Below are 16,182 nucleotides of genomic sequence, written 5' to 3'. Positions count from 1 at the left end.
GTCTTTAAGCTCTATAGAGGGTTTGTGTCCACATTTTCAGGTCTGTGAGGCCTCTGAGCTGTTTGGGGATCTGTCTCAGTGTATAAAGGCTGTGAGCTATTTCCGGGAGCTCTATGTCCAGTATATGACATCTCCGAACAGGAATCTGTGTCCAAGGTGTGAGCCTCTCAGTAGTTTTCAGGCCTGTGTTCCAGCGTATGTGATTTTAGGGCTCTCTAGTATTGTGTCTGTGGTGTGAGGTCTCTGGGCTGTCTGGTGGTCTGAGAAGAGGGTGTGAGGTCTCTGAACTGTTGGTCCATTTCTGTCCCAGTTTGTGAGTTCTCTGAGAAATTGGTGGATCTTTATCCCTGATTGTGAAGTCTCTGAGCTTCCTGGAGGTCTGTAATCAGATTTCTAGGTCTCTGAGCTCTTTGGGTGTGTGGGTTACAAAGCGTGAGGTCTCTGAAGTGTTTGGTATTGTCTGTTACCAACAGAATAGAAATATATTGATTCCTAGGCTGCCTTGGCTCTGAACTGTTGAGGGGTCTGTGTCAGAAGGCGTGAGGTCATGTTTGAGCTGTGAACAGATTTGTTTCCCAGGTATGAGTCCTGTGAGCATGGTCTGTTTCCAGGCTGTGAGATCTCTAAGCTCTTGGGGTCTGCGTCAAAGACTTGAGTCTCTGAGTTGTTTGTGGCACTATATTCACGTGTAAGGTCTCTGGGATGTTTACTTGTCTGTTTTCAAGGGTGTCTCTGAGCAATTTGTGGGTCTCTATCCAAGGTATGAGGTTTCAGAACCATTTAAGGATCTGTTTTCAGAGGGCGAGGTATCTCGGGTGTTTGGGCAGTCTGTGTCCAGGGTATGCCAGCTCAGTTGTTTAGGGGTCTGTCCCAGGATATTAAGTATCTGAGCGGTTTGGAAGTCAATGATCAGGGTGTGGAGCCTCCAAATAGTTTGGGTAGTGACATCTCAAGTTGTAAGGTCTTTGAGATGGTTGTGCATCTCTGTCATCAAAGGAAAGTTATCTGATGTGTTTGGGGTCTGAATCCCGGTATATGAGGCAGTATGTGAGGTCTAAGAGCTGTTTAGGAGTCTGTAGCCCATAGTTTCAGTGAAACCTGTGTTACTTGCGGTGTGTCCAGTTATGAGAGCTCTGAGATATATGTAGGTGCGTATCCCAGGGTATGAGGTTTCTGAGAAGTTTGGGGTCAATATTCAGGGTATATGGTCTATGAGGCCTTATACCCTAGGTGCCCTGTATATGTCCTAGGTACCCTGTGTATGAGGTCTCTGGGCTCTTTGGGATCCTGTCACCTCTGTATGAGGTCTTTGAAATATTTGGGTATCTGTGTCATGGCATGTGAGGTCTCTGAGCAAAAACAAAGAGCACTGGCTCCCATTCGGGTTGAGAGATGATGAAAATGAGTAAGTATATCTGAAATGTGCTCTTCGTTCTCCACTTTATACCCTGGCACCATATAGATGCTCAATAAATATTTGCAGAAAAAGCTTCCCCAGCACACACAAACTTTTCATTTTGAATGCAGGAGGCAGATTTTGGGTTCAAAGCCTTTAAGAGCAGGGAAGGTCCAGCTAGAAGGTCTAGCTAGAATATTATCACATTTTAATATTTCCATTGATGTATTTCTCTGGTTATTTTTGTTTGCTTATGGCAAGTGATTATGGTTTTTCCATTTAGACAGCAGTGGATTTGGTTTTCTCTCTCTCCACTTTGCTCCACTCCTTTTATCCTCCCCCTACCCCCCCCCCCCAGTGCTGTATATAGCACCTGAGGCCTGGGCACTTGGTCAGGCAGGAGGTGGCAGGGTCTAGCCAGACACTACCAGTCATGGCTGGTCACCACCAGTCATGGCCAGTCAAGACTGATCAAAGCTGGGTATGGCTAGTCTAAGCTGGTCAAAGCTGATCACGGCCAGTCAAGGCCAGAAACCACTGGTCATGGCTGGTCAGGATGGGTCAAAGCCAGTCATGGCCAGTCCAAACTAGTCAATTATAGTCACAGCCAGTCACAGCTGGTCCAGGTTAGTCACAGCAGGCCAAGACCAGTCAAGGCTGGTCAAAGCTGGTCAAAACCAGTCCATTTCAGTCCCTGCTGGTCCAGGCCAATCCAAGCCAGTTCAGGCTGATCACAGCCAGTTTAAGCAGTCAAAACTGGTCAATCTCAGTCCAAGCCAGTCCTGATTGGTCAAGACGAGTTGAGGCCAGTCACAGCTAGCTACCACCAGTCACAGTCAATCATGACGAGTCAAAGTCAGCCAACACAGGTCAAGATCAGTCAAGTCCAGTCAAAACTAGTTATGGCCAGTCTAAACCAGTCAATTTAATTGCATTGTTTTGAGACAGGGTCTGGCTCTTTTTTGGAGACAGGCTGGAGTACAGTGGTGAGATCTCAGCTCACTGCAACCTCCGCCTCCCAGGCTCAAGCAGTCTTCCCACTTCAGCCTCCTGAGTAGCTGGGACCACAGGCACATGCCACCACACCTGGCCAATTTTTGTATTTTTTGTAGAGACATGGTTTCACCACATTGCCCATGCTGGTCTCGAACTCCTGAGCTCAAACAGTCTGCCTGCCTTGGCCTCCCAAAGTGCTGGGATTAAAGATGTGAGCCACCACACCCAGCCTTAAGTGCATTTTAAAGTTTAAGTATAAAACAAACTTATTTTAGGTCAAGATGTTATATAGACGATGGTGTAACTAATATGCTGTGGGGGCTGAAATTTTGAGGATTAGAGTCAAATGGCTGAGGTTTGAGGAATGTGTTACTGGGCAAACCCAGCTCCCAGACTCTATCCCCTCAACCCCCACCCACACAAGCACCTCACATCTTGGTTTGTTCAGTCGACAGTTCATTTTATTGATGCCCACTCCAGGCTGCGTAGAGTTGAGGGGTGTATAAGAGGAGAACCAGATTCAGTCCATGCCTGGAGGTTAGTCTGGGGGGCCGGCGGGATGGACACACAGACAGACACATAGATCTGGCGTCTGATAGCAGGGCATACAGTCTCACGTAGGGGCACTCTGGGCACAGGTAGTCAGAAAGGACTTCCTAGAGAAGACCTCACAGGGGGTGGGGGAGCAAGGAGCAAGGCAGCCATCAGAACCTTCGCCTTTTGTACATTTGTAGGCAGGTGACTTTTGAGACCAGTGGACCCAGGATGAACGCAAAGGGCTGGGGTCTGGGAATGGCAGGCAGCAAGGGCTTCCCTCTCACCTCGTCATCCCATAGTGGGGAAGCCATCTACCCCACCCCCAATTCTTGGCCTGTACTTTGCCCTCTGCCACATGGGCCCTTTCCTGGGATCCACCTCCGTGGTTTTCAAGGCTTCCCTGAGACAATCCACGTGGACCAGGTGCTCTACCCAGTGCCTGGCACCTCATCACCACCCCATCAATGCACATTCTTGTCCTAAGTGCTATCTACGGACTATTGAGATCTTGGTTCCAGCTATGAGTGGTGTCAGCGGTCTTGACACCCCAGGTCAGGGCCCCCAGCAACCGTAGAGCTCCCAAGAGCCCTAGGTACCTTTTCTGCACTGTGAAGGCAGAGCTTGGTCCCAACCCACCTCCAGGGCTGGCCAGCTCTGTACTGCCTTCCTCTCACTGCTCAGTGAGCCATGGACACCCACTTCCCTTCCAGTGGCATGTGGGCATCCACTTCTCAGATATGCAGCCCTAAAGAAGAGACCCTACAGCTCTTTGGGCCAACACTAGCCAGCACTGTAAGCACGAGCAGAAACCAGCCTCAGCCCGTAGCCCAGGGACCCCCTTTCTTTCACTAGTACAAAGTTTCTGTGGTCGGGGAACCAGCTTCGTATCGGGCTGGGCACTCTGGCCTCTGATGTCTGCCTGCCCTGGGGTTGCTTCCCCATACCTTTAGGGTAGTAGGGAGGAGGCCTGCAGCAGACCCCTCAAGCTCCAGGCAGAAGCAGGTGCAAAAACAAATATATTCTGGGGCTGGGCTGGGACTCACCCCTTGGACCTCCTTAATAGGCCATGAATCCCAACGACAGAAAGTCTTGATGTTGAAAAACTATTTCTGAAGGTGGGTGGGGGTTTGTAAGTGCAACCCACAGATGGGGCTGGGACAGGGAAAGGGGACTCCTGGAGTCAGTCCTCACCACGGCCACAGCCCTGAACGTAGAGCAGGTAGGTGCAGGTGGGGGCAGGTGGAGGCAGGTGAGGCCCTGGCAGTCATTCTCGACAGGAGGGCAGCGGTGGGGGAGGTGCGTGTAGCTTCAGGCCCCCTCGGTCAGTCTGGCCTCAGACTTCTAAGGGCTAGAAGAGGTATTTGCGGCAGGACTCAGTCCCACACTTGCACTCAATACGGACCCGCTTCTTAGGGGAGCCAGGGAGCCCAGCCAGGCCAAAGTTGGAGTCCATGCGGGTGCTCTCCATGTCCACGGGGTCCACTGTGGAGTCACAGCCAGGGAGGAGAGGAGGGAAGGAGGCAGGGAGGGAGGGGGAGGAGGGAGGGAGGAAGGCAGGAAAGGAGGCAGGGGACTTGTTAGAAGGCCTGGATGAAGGGTCCCACTACCCTTTATACCATGAGACCAAGGATCTTGGGGGCTGGGAGCAACTCTGGAATTTGAGTTGGGAGGAGATCTTAGGGTTGGTGGTTTGGGGCTGGGGCCAGGGCTCAGCACTGGAGGTTGTTCAGGCCAGGGGTTGAGGAATGCTGGGGGAGGCAGGGAGCTGTCAGGGAACCAGGAGGGTCATTTTAGGTGGGGGGGGGGGGGGCAGGGGCAGGAATAGAGGGCCACCTGGGCATCCAGAGGTACATCTGAACTCTCCTGCCAAAGACCTACCTTTGAGGGTCTCAGAGGTGGCTAGCTTATCAAGGAGGGGACTGGCTGGAGGCCACAAGGGTGTCCAGAGGCTTGGGATGAAGAAGGCCAAAGGGAGCTAGGAGTGGGGAGGGGCTGGGGGATGAGGGAAATTCAGTCAAGACTGGAGTCAGGAGTGTCTTAACTCTCCGGGAATCTTGGGAGAAGTTGGTATGAATGCCTCAGGGTTAGGGTTCAGGGGCTGGGAATGAGGAGACTCAAGGGGTAGGCAGGGGTCTAGTAGTCCGAATGGGGACTGGGAGTCAGGAAGAGCATGTTAAAGCCCCCGCTACAGAATTTTCCTTGGTTCTCTGAGTGACTGGTGTGCCTTCGGGAGGGGTCCTTGTGTCCTAAGTCACAGTGCGCCCCTGCCCCCAGTCCCGTGCCACCCCCACCTTGCATGTTGTAATCAAAGGTGAGCTCCTCGCCTGCCCGGATGGTTCTTGTGGCAAAGAAAGCGATGCGGGGCAGCCGCTCGTCAAGGTTGTCTATGAAGACGTTGTACACCTGCAGGTTGGGGTCACACTGGGCGAGAAAGAACAGTTGGGAGAGTGAGGAGGGGCCCCAGTCTGCCCCTCTTGACACCCTGCCCGCCTGCCGGGGGTACCCACACTGTGGTTGACAAAGTGGGAGATGTTGCCATAGTAGGCGGCATCCACGGTGTACACGTCCTCCACGTAGTCCAGGTCAAAGAGGTAGGTGGCACCCTGGCGGTCGTAGATCTGGCCCCGCCGCTCCGCCTCCTCTGAGGTAATGATCTAGGGAAAGGGCCATGGGTGAGGGGAGATTGACTGTGAAGGCTCAGGAAAGCCGGCACTGCTCCTGACCTCCAAAGGACAGGGAGCAGGAGGCACCCCTGCCCATGGACACACGCAGGCAGTGACGCAGAGGGTCTGTTGGCCCTTTGTGGGGAGCTGGGCCTCAATTGGCAACCACCCGGCCCGCCTCAGGCCTCTGGCTAACAGGAGGAGTCCCTGGCGGTGAACGCAGGCTGGCCTGGCTGCAGGGCTCAACTGGGGCCATGTGAGCGCCTCCTGCCGCCACCCAGCAAGAGCTGCCCAAGAACCCCTGGAGCCTCCAGCACCCTGGGACGGAGCAGGAAGGTGATCAGGAGAGACCAAAGCAAGGGCAAGAAAGAAAGTGACCTGGGGTGCCACGGGGAGAGACACTGACTGATCCAGGCAAGGGAGCCTGAGCCCGTGTAGGACCCAGCAGGGAGGGCGTGGGGAGAGGGGAAGAAGAGATCCAGGCCATGGGGAAAAGGGGCAAGGGCCTCAGGCAAGAGAGGTGGAGGCAGAGGCAGAGGGAGGCCGAGGTCCAGAGAGCCAGAAAGAGGCTGAGGCCACACACTTCAGAGACAGCAGCAGAGAGGGAGGAAAGATGAAGGGAGAACACGGTGAGAGGAGCTCTCCCTCGGCTCAGGGCTGCGTGGTGTCAACTGGTGCTTCAGACAGCAGTGGGTGCCTCCTCCCCAGCTGGGTCCCTGCCTGTCCTAGGAAACAGGAAGCTTTGCTGCCATCCTAGCCCCAGCCTGTCCTTGCCTCCCAATCCACCCCAACAAATCTCTCCTCTGCGGCCCCATGGCCCCTCTTCCCCGAGGCCAGCAATGGCAGCCTCCTGGCAATCCCCAAGCAAAGCTGACCAGGCCCTTCCCTGGGTGGGGGTCCCACTGTACCTCAGCCAAGAACAGTGCACAGCACACAGGAGACACATGGGGACTGCTGTTTTTGATTCTGCTTGCTGGCTTAGCAGCCTGTCCTCTGTCCAAGTGGCGGCCCTCCAGGTAGCTCCAGCACTCCCCTGCCACACTTTTTCCTTCCCCTCCCTTCTCCAGAGACCCCTCTCAGGCCTCCTTCCTTGCTCACCCTCATGTGGGCCGGTGACCATGCCCTTCTGACTTGGGAATCCATCTCCTTAGCTAGGATGGCCACACTGGTGTTCTCCTGGCTGTCCCCTCAAGGCTGTGTTCCATGCCAACGGCTGACTAACAATGCCTTGAGGAAACCAAAATTTACCCCCACCCTCGGGCCACACTACCCACTGCCCCGTGCTCCAGTTCTGTTCCTTGAGGAACCTGGCTCCCCTGCACCCTGTTTTTGTTTGTTTACTCATCCATTCGGTGAGTTTTTATTGAGGCCTTCCTTGTGCCCAGTGCCAGCACCCAGGGCTCACGGTCTGATCAGGGAGACACAGGGACCAGGCCCAGTCACCATTCTCAGGGGTCACAGGTGGGTAGGGGATACACAGGAACCAGGATTGGTCCCTGCCCTCAAGGGGTCAAAGTCTGGTCACAGAGAGACAGATTCAGACACCCACAGTGTAAGATTGTGATCAGGAAACAATGCTTAGGGCTTGAGGGGGAATGGAGAAGAGAAGGATTCTCTAAAACAAGTTGCAGATCATAAAAGGGCTTTACCACCTGGTGGAAGAGGGGGGTCTCTCTCCTAAGGGGCACAGCATGAGGGTGGAATATGTCAAGATCAGTCTCCCTTCACCTCTGGAGAACACACAGTCTTCCTTGTGGCATCAGCTCAAACAGATGGGACCTCTCTGGGCAGCCTTCCAAGCTTCCCGTTCCTCCCCTACCTCAAAAGCTGGCCACTTGTCTGATAAAGCCCTGGGATCAAAGGGCAGCCTCTCCCAGGCTCACGGGCCTAGTGGGTGGGGTATGAGCCATCTTTTTCACTGTAGGCCCTCCTCGAGCCAGGGGGAGTGCCCACATCCTCCCTGGTCTCCATCTTCATGCCTATTCTGCCACTACCTGCTCTCCCAATCTCACCAGGAGTGAGTCATACTGCAGGCCCTCCAGGGCACAAACGCTTCCTGGTTCCTTCTCCTCTTCTTTTCAGTCCCATTCTCTAATGACTGGTCAACCCTGAAAGCTTGGGAACAGATCGGCCTGTCTCCGCTCCTTAACAGCTCTCCAGAATGAATGGAAAAGACAGGCTATAAGCTGGCAGTTCTGAGAGGGTGCTGACGTGATTGGGAACTAGAAGACTTGGAGTCAGCTGCTGCTCTGCCCCCCTCCTGGACATGGGATCCTGAATGTTCTCTCTGCCTGTTTCCTCAGCTAAAAAAAAAAAAAAAAGCTACAGCCTGGCAGGGCACCAGTTTTAGACATTATTTGGGCCTTTATTTTTTTTTATCCATTATACTACTTTTGTGATTTTAATGAAGTTATTCCACCTCTGGGCCTCAGTTTTCTCATCTGCAGAATGGGAATGACAGTGACAAAATCCCAACCTGACAGGGACTGTTGTAAAGATCCATACAAGATCATGGATGTGAAAGGTGTTCCTGTTTCTGATAGGAGAGTGAGCAATGTTAGGAGTGGTTATAAGGACCACTTATAAATGTAAGGCACACCCTTATTTTATGTGCCCTTTACCAAGAAAGGAAAAACTGCTGTTAATTATAAATGATACACCATGATTTAATTAAGACATTTTCATTTCAGAGATGTTAAAATAGGAAGAAAATGCATGTTTTAGAATGGGTAAAATAGGCTGGCATTGTCTCTTGGGTGAGGATGGGAATGTTCTGCAGGAACGTGAAAGTTCTGACCCAACGTGGGAGGCTGCAAAGGAGGGAAGGGCAGACTCTTGGTACAGACTGTCAGTACATGTCCCAGCTGAAGGAGGACAGTAGATAGCATGGTGTGCAGATAGGCCCTTGATTCTGTAACACCCTGGCAGCGTCTGGGATGGCACTACAGAATCAAGTAAATTAGAACTGCTACAACGAAATTTATGACTATTACCCCAAGTAGGATAAAGACAGACTACAAATAGGACCCTATCCAGTCAGGCTGGGTCCTGTAGCCAGATGAGTTACAAAAAAACTTGGTCTTCTGGACATTTTGGATTTGCTGAAGTTTGGACTGTGCTGATAATGTTTGTATCAAACTTACTGTGTACTGAACACTGTTCAAGTGCTTTTTCCAAGTGCTTGATACATAGTAACTCATTTAATAATTTTTGTAACAAGTGTGTGAGTTGAGTGCTATTATCGTTCCCATTTTGCAGATTAGTAAATGCAGGCACAGAGGTTAGTGACTGCTGATGAGTAGTGGAGCTGGGTTTCGGCCTCAGGCAGTCAGGATCCAGAGTCCACTCTCCTAACCATTTGCTATACTGTCTCTTCAGAGGGGTATGCGGGAAGATGAGTTTGGCTCTTTCCGGAGGCCTGTGGCACCATCAAGAGGACCCACAGATCTGAGAGTGCTGGAGGGCGACCAGGAAATAGTGCAGCAAGAATGTGTGGAGAGCAGGAAGGGTGAGGACAGGGCTGAGAGGATCCCTGGAAACCTTGATGTTTCCAGGGTAGAGGATTAAAGACACTAAGGAAGAGCAGCCAGAAAACTCTCAGGCCCAGGAGGGTCCGAGGCGGCCCTTGGGGTATAGAGTCTTCCTCCTCGACTGTCAGGACCCTGTGTGGTGGACAGTGTTTCCTCCAGATGCCAGTACAGTGAGGCTGAGATACTTCTTGCTCTGTGCAGCTCCTAGGACGGTGGACTGTCGGGGTCCTGTGGGGTCTGGACATGTCCTCCTCCAGAGAGTTTGGGTTCCTTCAACCTCTGGACACTTCCTCCAGAGTGTCAGGACACTGAGGGCATGGACACTTACCCCGATACTGTCAGGGTGCCCTTGGGTATAGACTAGATCTCCAGGCTGTCTGGATCCCTCTGGGGTGAGGACACTTCTTTTTCCTGACTGTCATGACAGCATGGGTGTGGACACTTCCTAAATCAGACCAGGTCCTCTAGAGTGTGGAGAGCACAAGCTCTTCCTCCAGGTCACTGGGGTCACTGTGAGACATGGACTTCCTACAGATTATCAGGACTCCCTCCTGCTCCCACTGTCAGGAGCCCTCAGGGTGTGGACACCTCCCCACTCCTCCTTCTAGATGGCCAGGTCCTGTGGCATGTGGACATCTCCTCCAGCAGGCCAGCAGGGTTATCTGGACAGGGTGTGGCTGTCTCCTTGCCCAGACTGTCAGGGTCCTCTGTGGTATAGATTGTTCTGCCCAAGATTGTCTCTGTCCCTGTGGGGTGTGACCCTCTCTACTTTACAGTTTCTCAGAGCAGGAGCCTCTCCTTGTCATCAGTATCAGTGCTACAGTGTGGACACCCTCATGTGAGTGTTCCTCAGGCCAGTTTCTGTCACTTTCCAACCATATCACACCCCTAAGGGACCTATGGAAATATATACAGGTATCTGGGGTTGTCACTATGACAGGGCACACTCATGGATTTAAATGGTAAAGGTCCAGGAATGCTAAATGTCCCCCAATGCATGAGACAGTTCTCCATAACAAAAATTCATCTCATCCCAAATGCTAACTGCATCCCATCTTAGAATGTGACATTTTTCTGTTGTAGATACTTGTTATCTACTTGCTAGTTATGGCTGTGCTTTAGCCTTGTGCAGCTGGGCACATGGCTAAAGCACATCCCGTTGCCTCCCTTGCACGGAGGTAAGGCCAGTGACTCAGTTCCAGCCAGTGGAGCATGAGCAGAAGTGATGGGTGCTGCATCTAGGCCTGGCCCACTAGGATGGGCCCCTTCTATCCCCGACTTGGCCCGCCTGCTAGGCAATGCTGATGATCTAGTGGTGACTCCAAGGCTTCAAGACACAGCAAAGGCACAGGAGGGAAAGAGCCTCGGTATCCCAGTCGCTGTGTGAAAGGATACCCACCCAAACCCCCACAGTGGACTGTTCCATAAGCAAGCAAACTTGTAATGTGCAAAGTCACTAAGATGAGGGAGTTGTTTTTACAATGGCTGGCTTGCCTAGTACACTCAGCTTTCCCCAGTGTCCTGAAAGTCTAAAGGAGTTAGCCAACCTTTGTCCAAAGCATGTCTCATCCTACTCCAGACTGCGTTCCTTCTGTGCAGACTGGTAAAACAATGCTTCTCAGGCAGATACTGCTTGGTGATAAGATGGGCCCTTGTGAAATGAGAAGAGGAAGTGCCTTTCCAGCTGATGCAGCCCTATGCCAGACCACATGGCCTGATACAAGGAATGCTAAGGCTGCCTGGATCTCAGCTCCCACTTTTCTTCTTCGCTAAGTACCCTGATAAAGTCAACCCAGTGCAGAAGTATTTCGGTGTTTCTGTAACCACCAGCATGGAATACTTGTCCCTGCCCGATGTCCCTATGACACTCTTAGATCAGTGTACCAGGCCTTTCCCACAGGGAAAGCAGGGAGTTGCAGACACACAGTGAGGAGAGCTGGGTGCACACTGTGAACACAGGGTGGGAAGAGCTGCACACACACACTGGTCCCATCTCCCTACCTCTCCCACGTACTCCATGACGAAGCTGTTCTTGCGAATCTTCTCCAGGGTGCGGACGCCCCAGCCACGCCCATCATCCGTGCGGAAGATGCAGAGGTCATATCGGATGCCTTTCTGTACCACGCGATTCGGGCAGTCATAGCCACAGCGGCAGCGGGAGTTGCACTCGTAGATGGGCAGCCCGGCTCGAAGCCGCACCTGGCCCTGGTCATTGTAGGCAAACTTGTGCAGTGATGCCCCCGGGCAGCAGCCTCCAGTGGGTGCCCACAGACAGTCCTGGCACTCGCAGCCCACAGCCACCTGGTTGAGGGTGATGCCCTCACCAACACGGTACTCATTGATGTACACGAAGGCCCGCGGGGGGCCGTCCAGGTCCACCTCATTCTCTACAGTGATGCGTCCCAGATGGCTGCGCTTGGCATTGAGCTCCTGCTCCCAGCGACGGAGCGCCCGCCTCTGCTTGGCCTTCTGCACCAGGTAGTTGGCCAAGCTTGGGTCCAGGTGCCGGGGGGTCTTTGACCGGTGGTGCCGCCGGAGCAGCTCCCTCTCTAAGTCCTTGTGGAACTGCTTGAGAATACGCACACACTTGAGATTCTGCCGTGGCTCCCAGGTGCTCTCTGAGTCTGGATATCCGCGCCATTTCACCAGGTAATATTCCTGTTCCTGTTGGGGGTGGGTAGGGGAACGGTGGTACCATAAGTGGTGAGATCTTTGGGCCAGCCTTCATGGGGCTTCCATGCCAAAGCTGATGGATAACACCTAACCCACCCCACCCCTTTTCTGGAATGACTTCATGCGGTGGTTAAAAAGCATGGGCTCTAGCGTGAGGATTACCAGGTTCAAATCCTGCTCTCCCCCTTACTGTCTGTCCAGACTGTTCCAACTTTTAATTAATCTCCCAAACCCACTCCCCTCCTTGGTCTTCCCCATCATCAGCTCCCTCCTTCTAGCTGTTCAGACCGGAACTCCTGGAGTCATCCTTGAATCCTCTTTTGTTCACACTTCCGACATCCACCCTCCGCACATCCCGTTAGCCCCACCTTCAAAATACATCCAGTGACAAACCATCATCACTGCCACCACTATGGCTCACCTGGACCCTGACAAGTCCTTGCCTGTTTTAGGCAGCTTACATGTATTATTAACTAACTTAATCCTCACAACCCGACATGAGGTGGATGCTCCTAGTCATCCCCCTTTTATGACAAAGGAAATGAAGTACTGAGGGTTTGGGTAGGTAAACACACCAGGACTGGAACCCAAGCATGCTGACTCCAGTTTGTTCTCCTAACCATCCTGCCACTCCCCCTTCTGGCAATAACTGTCCCCATTTCACAGTTGTTAGGGGATTAAATGAGTTTCCTAGAGGAAGCACCTGGCACACTGAAAGTGCTCAATAGCCGTTAGCTGTTGACATTTCCACTCTAGGGTTCAGCATCTCAACCTTTGCAGTTACTTTGTATTCCTAGGGAGATGGGAAGAGAATTCATTCCGGCTCCTGCCCCCATCAGAAAGCTACTTAGTTTCCCTATCTGTAACATAGGGATAAAAGGGTCTGTTCATCCTATTTTTCCAGGGTCAGAGGAGAAAATTCCCTTTGCAAACAGATGTGGGCAGTTGGGGACAAGAGGGCAGGACACTTAACTTCCTTGTGACCTGTCCCCTCCCAGAGCATGGTCACCCCAGACTCACGCGGATCTTCTTGTAATCGCACAGGTACTCGACTTCAAAGTCATAGAGGTTCCTCTTAGAGATACCGAGGGCAGGGCAGGAGAGCTTGGCCAGGCGGCACAGGTCCTGCAGCTGATTCCAAGAAGACTTGCAACACACGCTGCAGCCTGGATCAAGCAGGGCAGAAAGAACTATTACTGGGCAGTCTGACAAGGCCAGGTGTCAAAGGGGACCCCAAATCCTCCCTGGGACATCCCAAAGACTGCCTAAGAGTCAGGGAACTTTAATCCACAGGCCTTCCCCAATGCTGAGACTGTTCTACAACAGAAATGTGCTTTGAACCCCAATGCTCACTGCCCAAGGCTGCCCCTGGAGCAGCAGACCTCTGAGGGGGGTTTGCAACATGAATCGTCCTAAAGGAATCTATTTCCAGAGCTTCAAACTCCATGTCATTCCTAATACTGCCTGCAAACCTGCTTTGGGTTCAGGACCTGACTACCTTTCTCTCCACTTTGCAAAAGAAAGAGAACAACCCCCCATCTCAGTAGGATGCAATGCCCCGAGGTGTTGGGGGCGGTGGGCGCGGATGGGAGGACAAGATTAAAACCTCCAGGGCACCAAACAAAGGCTAACTGGAAAGACTGGTCTTTAATCCCTTATCTCAAACTCCTGGGCCAGATGTGGTTTGGAATTCAAAATTTTTTGGATTTTACAAGACTAGTTCTAGGATACATCACCTAACACCCCCAACGTGGCCACGGGACATCAAGCTATAATCAAATGCATTAACTGTCCTGCAGCAAAAGTATGAATTTCCCACATTAAAGAGGAGAAATAGAGATATAAAATAGCCTCACAGAATAGTTCCACTTTATAATCTACTTTTGCCATAAATGGTGCCAAATTTAAGAAAAGGATTTCAGTTTTCAGGGCTTTTTAGATTTCGGAATGATGAGCAAGAGATTGTGGAATGATACTACATTACAGGAAGGCTCCTTAAATGATCAATCTGGGTGCCTTAAATCCACAAGGTATATTTTTTCACACTACATTTTGACTTTCTGTCTCATCCATCTTTCTGTGAAGAGTAAAGCTCATCCAAAGGGTTATGCTCTGAATTTATATGCAAAGCAGTACAGATTAGTGACACTGATTCTTTTAAATATACCTGGTATATTTCTGGGGCTGCCAAAATTTTGTAAGACAGAGATTTTAAAAAATAGATTTCTTTCTGATTCAAGGCACATTCTTAATCAATGTGCTTTAGAAGCCATTTTATCAAATCACGTCTCAAAACATTCCAAGGGCAGTCAGTCCTCATCCTACTTCATCTTTTTAAAATGTTTAATATTTTCTGCCTCCCATTGCAAAAATCACACTTAAACTCTAGATGTCAACCTAAAAACGTACAAGAGCTTTTCAAAATTATTTCGTGTGCAAGCCATACCCCCCCCACTTAGGCAAGATCAAGTGGAGACCGAGCCCGCATGTGCCCACGCTTTCCTCTCCTGGCAAACCCCTTCCTTCACTTGCATTCGAAACCCCACTTAAGTGGTCCCAACTAATACCTCCAGCTGCTGGCTCCGGAACTGGCCACAGGTGGACTCTCCTGAACCCCTCAGAGGTCCCCCAACTTGTGGAACCCGTCCTCCCTGCGGCTTTTGTCACATAGAGGGGCCCCCCAACATAACTGAGTCACCCCTCTTTCCCTGCACATGGGGGAGTCCAGCTGTCCTACTAGGAAGGCCCCATTTCCCTCTTCTGGGGGATCCTCTATTCCAAACCCTTCCCCCATCACGCCGAGAGGCGATACGTTCCCCCTGAAGAGTTCCCTGTCCCCGCACTCTGAAGGGGGGGTCTGTCCCCCTTATCTTCCCTCCCCTTCCGGCGTCTCGCGTGGACACCGAATGGGTAACGGTCACCGGGGGCCGATTTTCCCGCGCGCGGGCGCGGCCTCCCCGACAAGCCCCCGCGCGTGCGCGCGCTGGTCCGGTCGCGATCTGCGGCGCGCGCCCCCCTCCTGCGTCCCCACTTAGCCCCAGGCCCGCTGCGTTCCGAGGTACGCGCCCCCTCCCCTCAGCCCCGCCCAGCCCCGCGCACCAGGCCCGCGCTCCCCGAGCTCCATCCTTTCCGCGCCGAGCTTCCGGCTCCCGGCGCCGGGGCCTCAGACGCCGGGGTCCCGAGCCGGCGACGCCACCCCTCCAGCCCACCCGGCCCGGCCAGCGGGCCCGCGCCTCTGTCTCCACTGCTTCACCTTTTAAATTTTCCGCCATCTTTCCCCACGGCTAACGACATTCGGGCCTAGCCGGCCTCGCGAGAAGAGAGCTCGCGCGGGCGTGGCCGGGAACGCGCAGCCTATTGGCCGCGGCTCGCGACTCGCAGCACCCGCGCGGACCAACCGGAGAGCCGTGACCGAACCCCTCCCTGCCGCCCGGCTCGGTCCCGGAGGCGGGTGCTCGCCGCACTTTCCCAGAGTGCGTCTGGGCGGCGGCGGCAGCGGGAGCGACAGTGGCGGTAGCTAAAGTTGCCCGAGGCCCTGCCCGTGCGCTGGTCTGTCTGTCACACTGCTAGCCAATCACCTTATCAGCCAGTCACAGTGGCTCCTGAGTTCTGTCATACTCCCTATTATCACCGTCAGTCAGCCCGTCATCACATTTTAACCCCAAGTAGGCCGGGGCTCCCAGGTGGACTAGCGCCCCATCCAACCGCTCAGGCGGTCGCACCAGACAGATGCCTAATCAGACCCCCGGCCCCCATCCACACTGCCGGGCAGTCAATACCGGTTTCCATTTGTGCCCCCGGGCCAGCGGCGACTCCCTGGAGGCAGGCAGACAGCACTGTTAGCCAGCCAGCCTTATCATTCCCTATGACCGTCCTGTCCTCAATTAGTCCTCCTCTCCACCCACCATAGCCCTGGGACCAGCTGCGATTCTCTCTGGCTAAATCCTCTCATAGACTGCAGCATCCAGCCATGCCCCCAGGCGGGCTGTGATTAGGTCGGGGCAAGCTGTCATTGTCAGCATCTAATACAGCCCTGTCGGACACTATCAGTTGATCACTGTCTTTCCCTCAGATTACTTCTCATTCACACCATGATCAGTCACAACACCCAGCTAGGCCCTCAAAGCAAATAGTCACAGCAACTAGAGGTAGGATTAAGCCTCCACACCACCTGTCAGTGGGTCAGCCAGTCTGTCATTTCTCAGGCGACTCATCCCCACCATTGGTCAATCAGTCTCCTCGGATGCGTTGAAGCTGAGATTCTATCAGAGCAGACAGTCCGTAACCACGTACAGCCATCGAGTCAGACGGTTATGCTGATTTTGCTGCTGGCCAGCTGGCCTGTGACTCGTTCAATCCGCCCCTCATCACATCGTCAGTCATTCTC

General features: G+C 52.9%; 1 protein-coding gene and 1 long non-coding RNA gene across 4 annotated transcripts in view; one reads left to right on the top strand and one right to left on the bottom strand.

The window, feature by feature from the left end:
* LOC135969200 (uncharacterized) overlaps positions 1–13,420 on the top strand; it is a 40,610-nt gene extending 27,190 nt beyond the window's left edge. Inside the window, exon 2 of the long non-coding RNA XR_010584319.2 lies at positions 11,172–13,420. This is a non-coding gene — a long non-coding RNA (uncharacterized lncRNA). The remainder of the gene's footprint in view (positions 1–11,171) is intronic.
* SUV39H1 (SUV39H1 histone lysine methyltransferase) lies at positions 2,832–16,182 on the bottom strand. 3 transcript variants are annotated; one of them, XM_005593485.4, is made up of 6 exons: positions 15,967–16,182; positions 12,816–12,961; positions 11,124–11,786; positions 5,437–5,583; positions 5,221–5,350; positions 2,832–4,411 (listed from the first exon to the last, which is right to left on the bottom strand). In XM_005593485.4, the coding sequence occupies exons 1-6, from the start codon at positions 16,016–16,018 to the stop codon at positions 4,278–4,280; spliced, it is 1,272 nt and encodes a 423-aa protein (XP_005593542.1). In that variant the 5' UTR covers positions 16,019–16,182; the 3' UTR covers positions 2,832–4,277. The 3 variants fall into 3 exon arrangements, with proteins under 3 accessions (XP_005593542.1, XP_045240293.1, XP_005593543.1); XM_045384358.3 differs by lacking the exon at positions 15,967–16,182 and adding an exon at positions 14,895–15,091; XM_005593486.5 differs by lacking the exon at positions 15,967–16,182 and adding an exon at positions 15,049–15,091.

The sequence above is a fragment of the Macaca fascicularis genome, chromosome X (assembly GCF_037993035.2).
Source record: "Macaca fascicularis isolate 582-1 chromosome X, T2T-MFA8v1.1".
Taxonomy (NCBI): domain Eukaryota; kingdom Metazoa; phylum Chordata; class Mammalia; order Primates; family Cercopithecidae; genus Macaca; species Macaca fascicularis.
Note: the sequence above shows the minus strand (reverse complement) of the source record. Positions and strands in the feature narration are given on the sequence as shown.